The sequence below is a fragment of the Procambarus clarkii genome, chromosome 4, assembly GCF_040958095.1.
Source record: "Procambarus clarkii isolate CNS0578487 chromosome 4, FALCON_Pclarkii_2.0, whole genome shotgun sequence".
Classification (NCBI taxonomy): Eukaryota; Metazoa; Arthropoda; class Malacostraca; order Decapoda; family Cambaridae; genus Procambarus; species Procambarus clarkii.
The window spans coordinates 43763121-43774496 of record NC_091153.1 but is presented as its reverse complement, the minus strand read 5'-3'; the positions used below and the strand labels follow the sequence as shown (position 1 = coordinate 43774496).

General features: G+C 45.7%; 1 protein-coding gene across 1 annotated transcript; it reads left to right on the top strand.

Annotated features, from left to right (window-relative positions):
• The first annotated feature begins 9232 nt into the window (after positions 1–9232).
• On the top strand, positions 9233–10093 carry LOC123748960 (uncharacterized). Its single transcript, XM_045731078.2, has one exon. The coding sequence runs from the start codon at positions 9233–9235 to the stop codon at positions 10091–10093; it is 861 nt and encodes a 286-aa protein (XP_045587034.2).
• The last annotated feature ends 1283 nt before the right edge of the window (positions 10094–11376 follow it).

Here is an 11376-nt window from a genome sequence, read left to right as displayed (position 1 = left end):
CAAACTACAACAAAGCCAAGAGTAGATTTGAATTGACGTGACATCAATAAAGTCTACTTGACGTGACATCAATAGAGTCTACTTGACGTGACATCAATAAAGTCTACTTGACGTGACATCAATAAAGTCTACTTGACGTGACATCAATAGAGTCTACTTGACGTGACATCAATAAAGTCTACTTGACGTGACATCAATAAAGTCTACTTGACGTGACATCAATAAAGTCTACTTGACGTGACATCAATAAAGTCTACTTGACGTGACATCAATAAAGTCTACTTGACGTGACATCAATAAAGTCTACTTGACGTGACATCAATAAAGTCTACTTGACGTGACATCAATAAAGTCTACTTGACGTGACATCAATAAAGTCTACTTTAATACTTATCACCAGTTGATGGCCCTCAACAATATAAATATAATAGTTGTAAACTATAACACTTTTAGTTTGACTTTTATGTAAATAATGTATTGTAAATTTTGTGTTTATTAATTCAGCTATAAATGTGTAGCCAGTTATAAATAAAGATTTTTATTTGATGTTAACAAGGAATAATTTTAGCTTGATACAAAGCTTGATCATTTTAATCTTGATCATTGATCATCTTGATCATTTTAATCAGCTTGATCAAAGGATTTTAGCTTGATACAAAGCTTGATCATTTTAATCTTGATCATTGATCATCTTGATCATTTTAATCAGCTTGATCAAAGCATTTTAGCTTGATACAAAGCAAATTTTATACCAATATAATATAACAAAAAATATTTTGGTTCTAGAATATCCATAGGTACACGAAAAGGGTGGTATCAAGTCAAGAAGATTTCAAAACAAAATATCGATTAGTATTTACTATAAAAACATATAATTATGTAATATAATTATGTATTTCTAATCAGTGGTGAAAACTTCCTTCAATTTATTATCAGTTTTGATCATAATGTGCTAATAAAGTTTAGTGAAAATAAAGACACGTCGACAGTAACTCACAAAAACACACCTGAAAATAAGGAAGCCCCCACACCTGAAAAATTAGGAAGCCTACACACCTGAAAATAAGGAAGCCTCCACACCTGAAAAATAAGGAAGCCTACACACCTGAAAAATTAGGAAGCCTACACACCTGAAAATAAGGAAGCCTACACACCTGAAAATAAGGAAGCCTACACACCTGAAAAATTAGGAAGCCTACACACCTGAAAATAAGGAAGCCTACACACCTGAAAATAAGGAAGCCTCCACACCTGAAAAATTAGGAAGCCTACACACCTGAAAAATAAGGAAGCCCCCACACCTGAAAAATTAGGAAGCCTACACACCTGAAAAATAAGGAAGCCTCCACACCTGAAAATAAGGAAGCCTACACACCTGAAAATAAGGAAGCCTCCACACCTGAAAAATTAGGAAGCCTACACACCTGAAAATAAGGAAGCCTACACACCTGAAAATAAGGAAGCCTACACACCTGAAAAATTAGGAAGCCTACACACCTGAAAATAAGGAAGCCTACACACCTGAAAATAAGGAAGCCTACACACCTGAAAAATTAGGAAGCCTACACACCTGAAAATAAGGAAGCCTACACACCTGAAAATAAGGAAGCCTACACACCTGAAAAATTAGGAAGCCTACACACCTGAAAATAAGGAAGCCTACACACCTGAAAATAAGGAAGCCTACACACCTGAAAATAAGGAAGCCTCCACACCTGAAAAATTAGGAAGCCTCCACACCTGAAAATAAGGAAGCCTACACACCTGAAAATAAGGAAGCCTACACACCTGAAAAATAAGGAAGTGGAAACATTATTGCTTCGTCCTGGACCATTTTCAAGTCGTGTGGTCCACTCCAACTGATAATGGTCCACGATGGACCAAAACTGTCAATATTTTTGTCTTTTCAGATGTGTGGGTTGGGAGTCTAAATGAAGTTGCAGGTCTTTGCATGGGTAGAAATACAGCTGCGAAAGCCTTGCATTGTAATGTCAATAAGTTGGAACAGTTCCACAGTAATGCAAGGTTCAAAATATCCCGTCATTCTTTGGAGATTAGAATAAGGCTTTGTTTTGTAATAAACGTATAACTAGCTTAACTACTATGGTTGGTAAACTCAGGCAAACAAGAAATCTGCAAGAAATTGTACCAAATTGAGAGACCAACAAAATAAAGATGTCCCAGTTGAGCTATACTAAATTGGGAGTAGATATTTTTGTTCAGAAACCATTTCACCTACAAGAGCTCATTGACAAAATGCAATTAAACAAAAATTTTCTTCTTGATGGTATTAATCTACATTATTACCAACACATTGTCCTCTCTTCCGAAAATTTCAAATCGAGGTTTTCGGGGGAAAATGTCATATTTATGATCTTGATAGATAGAGAGTTGCAGGCGATGAGTCACAATAACGTGGCTGAAGTATGTTGACCAGACCACACACTAGAAATTGAAGAGACGACGACGTTTCGGTCCGTCCTGGACCATTCTCAAGACAATCGACTTGAGAATGGTCCAGGACGGACCGAAACGTCGTCGTCTCTTCAATTGATAGAGAGTTATTGTGTTGTGTGTGGCGGCTAGCTACCCTGGCCTATTACTGGGAATATTTTCTTGGAATTTTTCCTTAGAATATTTTCTTGGAATATTTCTCCTGCAGCCAAAGTTACCCACGATATCTATGAGTGTTCTACTGTCAGTAAAAGAAGTATCTGGTGTTTTAATGCTTTGTTGTCGTCAATGGACGCTTGCTTATACCATAAGTACTCCACACACTAATAATGTGCTGATTTTTTAATTTTAGTGCAAGGATAAGGCTTGTTTGGGATCAGTCTCTCTCTCTCTCTCTCTCTCTCTCTCTCTCTCTCTCTCTCTCTCTCTCTCTCTCTCTCTCTCTCTCTCTCTCTCTCTCTCTCTCTCTCTCTCTCTCTCTCTCTTTCACATGTGTTAGTGTATCGTATCTGGGTAGGTATTCATTTCAGAGTCTAATCAGCGTTATCCTTTTTCCGTCTTTTGATGTGTGTGTGTGTGTGTGTGTGTGTGTGTGTGTGTGTGTGTGTGTGTGTGTACTGGGTGTTTTGCTTGACTTTGCTTTGTTTGCCGTTGACTTGTACTGAGTAGGTGGTGAATACAGTCATTAGACACAACAACTAGCCACCCAGTCTTCTGTTGCTACCCGTTGCTACCTGTTGCTCCCTGTTGCTACCTGTTGCTACCCGTTGCTACCTGTTGCTCCCTGTTGCTACCCGTTGCTACCCGTTGCTACCCGTTGCTACCTGTTGCTACCCGTTGCTACCTGTTGCTACCCGTTGCTACCCGTTGCTACCTGTTGCTCCCTGTTGCTACCTGTTGCTCCCTGTTGCTACCCGTTGCCACCTGTTGCTCCCTGTTGCTACCTGTTGCTACCCGTTGCCACCTGTTGCTACCTGTTGCTACCCGTTGCTACCTGTTGCTACCTGTTGCTACCTGTTGCTACCCGTTGCTACCTGTTGCTCCCTGTTGCTCCCTGTTGCTACCTGTTGCTACCTGTTGCTACCTGTTGCTCCCTGTTGCTACCCGTTGCTACCTGTTGCTACCCGTTGCTACCTGTTGCTACCTGTTGCTACCCGTTGCTACCCGTTGCTACCTGTTGCTCCCTGTTGCTACCCGTTGCTACCCGTTGCTACCTGTTGCTACCCGTTGCTACCTGTTGCTCCCTGTTGCTACCTGTTGCTACCCGTTGCTACCTGTTGCTACCCGTTGCTACCTGTTGCTACCTGTTGCTACCCGTTGCTCCCTGTTGCTACCCGTTGCTACCTGTTGCTACCCGTTGCTACCTGTTGCTACCTGTTGCTCCCTGTTGCTACCCGTTGCTACCCGTTGCTACCTGTTGCTACCCGTTGCTACCTGTTGCTACCCGTTGCTACCTGTTGCTCCCTGTTGCTACCCGTTGCTACCTGTTGCTCCCTGTTGCTCCCTGTTGCTACCCGTTGCTCCCTGTTGCTACCTGTTGCTACCCGTTGCTACCTGTTGCTACCTGTTGTTACCCGTTGCTACCTGTTGCTACCTGTTGTTACCCGTTGCTACCTGTTGTTACCCGTTGCCACCTGTTGCTCCCTGTTGCTACCTGTTGTTACCCGTTGCTACCCGTTGCTACCTGTTGCTACCTGTTGCTACCCGTTGCTACCTGTTGCTACCTGTTGCTCCCTGTTGCTACCTGTTGCTCCCTGTTGCTACCCGTTGCTACCCGTTGCTACCTGTTGCTACCTGTTGCTACCTGTTGCTACCCGTTGCTACCTGTTGCTACCTGTTGCTCCCTGTTGCTACCTGTTGCTACCTGTTGCTCCCTGTTGCTACCCGTTGCTACCTGTTGCTACCCGTTGCTACCTGTTGCTACGTACTAGTCCAGCGTATACCCACCGTTACGGTGAATCGTGCGTGTACGTACCTCACGTGCCTTGTGTGTACTTCACGTGCCAGTACACACGTCAGACGACACGTCCTAGTACACAGGTGACACGTCCCAGTACACAGGTGACACGTCCCAGTACACACGTCAGACGACACGTCCCAGTACACAGGTGACACGTCCCAGTACACAGGTGACACGTCCCAGTACACAGGTGACACGTCCCAGTACACAGGTGACACGTCCCAGTACACAGGTGACACGTCCCAGTACACACGTCAGACGACACGACCCAGTACACAGGTGACACGTCCCAGTACACAGGTGACACGTGCCAGTATACACGTCAGACGACACGTCCCAGTACACACGTCAGACGACACGTCCCAGTACACAGGTGACACGTCCCAGTACACACGTCAGACGACACGTCCCAGTACACAGGTGACACGTCCCAGTACACACGTCAGACGACACGTCCTAGTACACAGGTGACACGTCCCAGTACACAGGTGACACGTCCCAGTACACACGTCAGACGACACGTCCCAGTACACAGGTGACACGTCCCAGTACACACGTCAGACGACACGTCCCAGTACACAGGTGACACGTCCCAGTACACACGTCAGACGACACGTCCCAGTACACAGGTGACACGTCCCAGTACACACGTCAGACGACACGTCCCAGTACACAGGTGACACGTCCCAGTACACAGGTGACACGTCCCAGTACACAGGTGACACGTCCCAGTACACACGTCAGACGACACGTCCCAGTACACAGGTGACACGTCCCAGTACACAGGTGACACGTCCCAGTACACACGTCAGACGACACGTCCCAGTACACAGGTGACACGTCCCAGTACACAGGTGACACGTCCCAGTACACCGGTGACACGTCCCAGTACACAGGTGACACGTCCCAGTACACAGGTGACACGTCCCAGTACACAGGTGACACGTCCCAGTACACAGGTGACACGTCCCAGTACACACGTCAGACGACACGTCCCAGTACACAGGTGACACGTCCCAGTACACAGGTCAAGTGACATGTCCCAGTACATAGTCAGGTGACACGTCCCAGTACATAGGCGACACGTCCCAGTACACAGGTGACACGTCCCAGTACACAGGTCAGGTGACACCTCCCAGTACACACGTCAGACGACACGTCCCAGTACACAGGTGCCACCTCCTCCCAGTACACAGGTCAGGTGACATAAGCTACACACACATATGACAACTGTAACCAAAGCTCTCCTTGATGATATCTGTGACATCAACACCAGGCAGCTCGAACCGGTTCCATAACAGTAGCCTCGGTGCTGCTGGTATCAGGGGGACGAGATAGGATGAATTAGTGGAACATTGTCCACTGTCCGCTCCTTTGCTATTCATCCTGGCTCTCTGGGGTCGTTGTTGTCGTCGCTGTTGGCTCTTGTCGAAGAGTGCTTCTTTTGTCGTTGTGTCTGTCAGTCGTTCCTTGTCACCACACGCCCTTGACTGTCAGGCTCAACTGTCAAGTCGTTTACCCCACCTCTGTTCCCTAGTCGAGTCGTGGGGTCGTTCCAAATACCGTAACCCACCCCCCCCCCTCCCCTACACACACCATTAGTCGCCACCCCCCTTAATTTCGTCCACTCCTGCCTCTCATTCCCTCTCTCCCAACCCTTACCCCTTCCCCCCTTCCCCTTTTCCCCATACCCCCCCTCTTCCTTCCACCCCTCCTCTCACCCCCCCCCCATCAACCATCACCCCTCCCCCACACTTCTCAACGCCTGTATCACCCACCACAATCAACCACAATCCAGCACATTTGGCCTTGATGCAGTCATAAACTCGTCTCTATACGAGTATTTCATTACCAATAATAGTGTTGCTACCCTCTATATTATCTTCAATTACTTATGCATTTTTCTCTTAAGACTCCCCAAGCGTATGAAATTATTGCCAAATAATAATAGGGAACATTTACAAAGCATGTGTAGTCGTTCGAGGCTCCACAGATCTCAACATATTGCTCTTGAATCTCCTTGAGTTAGAGTTGTTTAAAGTGTGGGGGAGAAAAACTTGTTTTGTCAATACCAGAGACGTTCGTGTGAATTTTAATGCTAGATTGTGTTTGATATGTTTTTTTGTTTTGTTTCCTGGTTGCTTCTCTTGTTTGAGTTGTGTATTAGGGTCTACTTGTTTTTTTATTTTCTTGTTTGAGTTGTGTCTTGGCTTCTACCTTCTTTGTTTTTTGTTCTCTTGTTTCATTATTAATGATTTGGCTTCCATTTTTTCCCTTGTGTGAAGAATTCATTGCAGAATATTTCTCAGGTTATAGAGGTGTAGAGATGGTGTGTAAGTCGTGTGTGATTTGTGTCAGTTGTGTATCAGATTTGTGTCAGATGTTGATCAGTAGAGTGTCACTTGTGTATCAGTTGTGTATCACTTGTGTATCAGTTGTGTATCATTTGTGTATCAGTTGTGTCAGATGTTGATCAGTAGAGTGTCACTTGTGTATCAGTTGTGTATCAGTTGTGTTAGATGTTTATCAGTAGAGTGTCAGTTGTGTATCAGTAGAGTGTCAGTTGTGTATCAGTTGTGTTGGGGCCGCAGGGACGTTGATCCTCAGAGTCATCAACAGGAACAGGTCAACACCAACGATTCAGTCCAATCATCAACAGGACGGACTCCAGGAGCCTGAAGGTTGCATAAAAAAAACACCTTCACACACACACACACACACACACACACACTCAGTGTCAGATTAAACACCTGTAATTAAACTCTCCACCGACTGCAATTGCTCCACTGCAACTGACTACCTGTAAACGAAAACAAAAACACCTGATTAATAATTTTCTGTGACTCAAAGTCTGCTCTACAAACACATGAAAAATATCTGCAAAAACGACAGCATAAACCTCATATTAGCAATTATGTATAACCTGCTCGCTGCACAGAATAAAGTGATTTTTTTTTCAATGAACACTATCTCACCCTAATATTACCCATCTTGATGAACCACCGTTGCAACTACCACCACCAACCACCATTGTAGCAACCACAAACCACCAACATTGCAACCACTACCAACCACCCTTGTACACAGACGATAGAGCCAAATTATCTGAATTAGACCTACGTAATACTAGGTATCCTCATCTATGTTGTCAAGACTATAATGTTAAAACATTCAGGTCTGATAGGAGAGAAAATTACTGACTCCAAAAGACCTGAAAGCACCAGTATAAATAATTATGATTTGTTTCAATCCGAAACTTGTGGCAAAACTTTGTGACCAGGAACTGGGTCATCACCTCGCATACAACATAGTGGATACAATCCACTACAGTAGTGTATTATAGTGGATACAATTGACTACAATCCTGCAGGTACTTGTTCAATTGTCTCTTGAACATGTTCACATGTGTTCCGACAATATCTCTAATATTTGGTGGGATGGGGTTGAACAACATTGTATCTTTGATGTTCAGACTATGTTCTCTCATTGTGGCTATGACACCTCTATTCCCCACTGGGCCTTTCCTGCACTTATTGTTCCGTGAGGCAGTGAATATGAGCAACATGCTCTCTGATATGTGGCAGTGAATATGAGCAACATGCTCTCTGATATGTGGCAGTGAATATGAGCAACATCCTCTCTGATATGTGGCAGTGAATATGAGCAACATCCTCTCTGATATGTGGCAGTGAATATGAGCAACATCCTCTCTGATATGTGGCAGTGAATATGAGCAACATCCTCTCTGATATGTGGCAGTGAATATGAGCAACATCCTCTCTGATATGTGGCAGTGAATATGAGCAACATCCTCTCTGATATGTGGCAGTGAATATGAGCAACATCCTCTCTGATATGTGGCAGTGAATTTGAGCAACATCCTCTCTGATATGTGGCAGTGAATATGAGCAACATCCTCTCTGATATGTGGCAGTGAATATGAGCAACATCCTCTCTGATATGTGGCAGTGAATATGAGCAACATCCTCTCTGATATGTGGCAGTGAATATGAGCAACATCGTCAATGCAATACAGCCTCACTAAATTACTCAGATTAATCAAAACGGTTCATAAATTATGTCAATAATGGATTAATAAATAACTCAAGAGTCCCCAGGGCTTCGTGCCCCATACCCCCCCCCCTTCCCTTGTACCCTAACCCCCCCCCCTCACCCCTCCAGTACCCAAACCCTCCCACCACCCCTCCCATCCAACCCCCTCCACAGACACCAAACCCCACCCCACCGGCGGCGTCTCTTCAAGGCTGCATCAATGCAAACAGTTGTCAAGCCTCCTGTCACCCGTGTCATGTCATCAATGGTGCGTGTCATGTCATCAATGGTGCGTTCAACGGTTGCACAGGTCACACAGCGAGGCAGGATTGGCGTGAAAAGGAGGAATAGGCATGGCGATTGATTAACAAAACAAGGGTAAATGAGATGCAAGGGAAGGGGTTAACTTTTTTCTTTGCAACGTGAGGGGAAGGGAGAGGGAGAAGGGAAAGGGTAAACAAATAGGGGAAAGGGGTGGACAGCGAGGAGGTAAGGGGGGGGGGAAAAGGGGTTGTATTTTCTCTTCCCTGTTTTGTATTCTTATGTATTCTTTATTTTACATCTCTATTATCCTTATTCCACAATCTCCATCCTCACCATACCCCACAATCATCATTCACCAGAGTCACCGTCCTCATTATTCTCGACAATTATCATCATACTCCACAATCACCATCGTCATTATATTCGACAAGTATCATACCCCTGACCACAATCAATGTCTGCTCTTATCGTGCACACTCAATGTCTGCTCCCACCGTCACAATGTCTGCTCCCACCGTCACAATGTCTGCTCCCACCGTCACAATGTCTGCTCCCACCGTCACGATCAATGTCTGCTCCCACCGTCACGATCAATGTCTGCTCCCACCGTCACGATCAACGTCTGCACCCACCGTCACAATCAATGTCTGCTCCCACCGTCACGATCAATGTCTGCTCCCACCATCACAATCAATGTCTGCTCCCACCGTCACAATCAATGTCTGTTCCCACCGTCACAATCAATGTCTGTTCCCACCGTCACAATCAATGTCTGCTCCCACCGTCACAATCAATGTCTGCTCCCACCGTCACGATCAATGTCTGCTCCCACCGTCACGATCAATGTCTGCTCCCACCGTCACAATCAATGTCTGCTCCCACCGTCACGATCAACGTCTGCTCCCACCGTCACAATCAACGTCTGCTCCCACCGTCACAATCAATGTCTGCTCCCACCGTCACGATCAATGTCTGCTCCCACCGTCACAATCAACGTCTGCTCCCACCGTCACAATCAACGTCTGCTCCCACCGTCACAATCAATGTCTGCTCCTACCGTCACAATCAACGTCTGCTCCCACCGTCACGATCAACGACTGCTCCCATCGTCACAATCAATGTCTGCTCCCACCGTCACAATCAATGTCTCCTCCCACCGTCACAATCAATGTCTGCTCCCACCGTCACAATCAATGTCTGCTCCCACCGTCACAATCAATGTCTGCTCCCACCGTCACAATCAATGTCTGCTTCCACCGTCACGATCAATGTCTGCTCCCACCATCACAATCAATGTCTGCTCCCACCGTCACGATCAATGTCTGCTCCCACTGTCACAATCAAGTTAAGACTGTCAGTTAAGACTGCCGCCACAACACGTCTAAGGACGTGACTTCACGTGACGAGAGATGTGCACGTAGTATCAAAGGTGTGCATGATGTCTAGATGCGCACATGCCAGTATGCCAATGACGTCAGAGGTGCACATGCCACTTGACATCCGAGATGTCACATGCACATGATTCTTAGATTCTTAGATTCTTAGATTTTTCTAGTGATAGAAAACTATTTACTCCATCATTCTGTTTCTTCGTCTTAATCCTTCTCCTCTTCCACCTCTCTTTCCTCCCCCCGATCCTATTCCGTCTATCACGTCTATTTTATTCCGTCTATCACGTCTATTTTATTCCGTCTATCGCCACTATTCCACTCCTTACGAATTCTCACTGACCGCTGAAGGATTCCTTCTAACACTCTCTCGGGTCCTTGCTGGAAACAGAAAGATTCTTTCCTGGAATCCCTAGCGGTTCCTTTATCCAAGATAACCTTAAGTCAGGATTTCCAACGGGAACTGGATACATCCAGCGGCCGGTGGTCAGGAAATTGAGGGTTAGCTCTAATAGGGAAAATAGGGCGCTTTGGGAAAACAGGGGTTTCCTATCTGTGGGGTGGGGAAAAATAGGGAAATAAATATTCTGAAGTCTGGACCTTGTTCTTGAAGGGTGGGGGGGGGGGAGGGGGGAGGGGGATAGAACCCCATTTTTCTGCCCATGACTTGACCTGAAACTCCCTCACCCCCCCCCCCCCTATTTACCCCATTTAGCAAAGTTTCAGGGGTCACGCCACCAAAGGGAGTTATTAAGGGGTCAGGCTACAAATAACCTTAAATTTGACTAAATGATTTCCATGCATATTAAAGTGGGTAATTAATCATTGCGACAGCGTAACGCATTGATAAGCTGCGGAAGATAACATAAATCCGGACAGTCTGCGCCCACAGTGTTATTATCGGGGAAATTAAGAGGGGGGTGTAATAGGGGCAGGGGGGAAATTGAGGGTTAGCTCTAATAGGGAAAATAGGGCGGTTTGGGGAAACAGGGGTTTACTGTGTGTGTGGGGTGGGGAAAGGAAGTGAATATTCTGAAATATGTAGAAGGGGGTTAGTTTGTGAGAAGGGGTAGTCTGTGAGAAGGGGTAGTCTGTGAGAAGGGGTAGTCTGTGAGAAGGGGTAGTCTGTGAGAAGGGGTAGTCTGTGAGAAGGGGTAGTCTGTGAGAAGGGGTAGTCTGTGAGAAGGGGTAGTCTGTGAGAAGGGGTAGTCTGTGAGAAGGGGTAGTCTGTGTGAAGGGGTAGTCTGTGAGAAGGTG

Bases quoted from the DNA above. Each gene is read 5' to 3' on its own strand.
- LOC123748960 (XM_045731078.2), top strand. From the start codon at position 9,233: ATGTCTGCTCCCACCGTCACAATGTCTGCTCCCACCGTCACAATGTCT.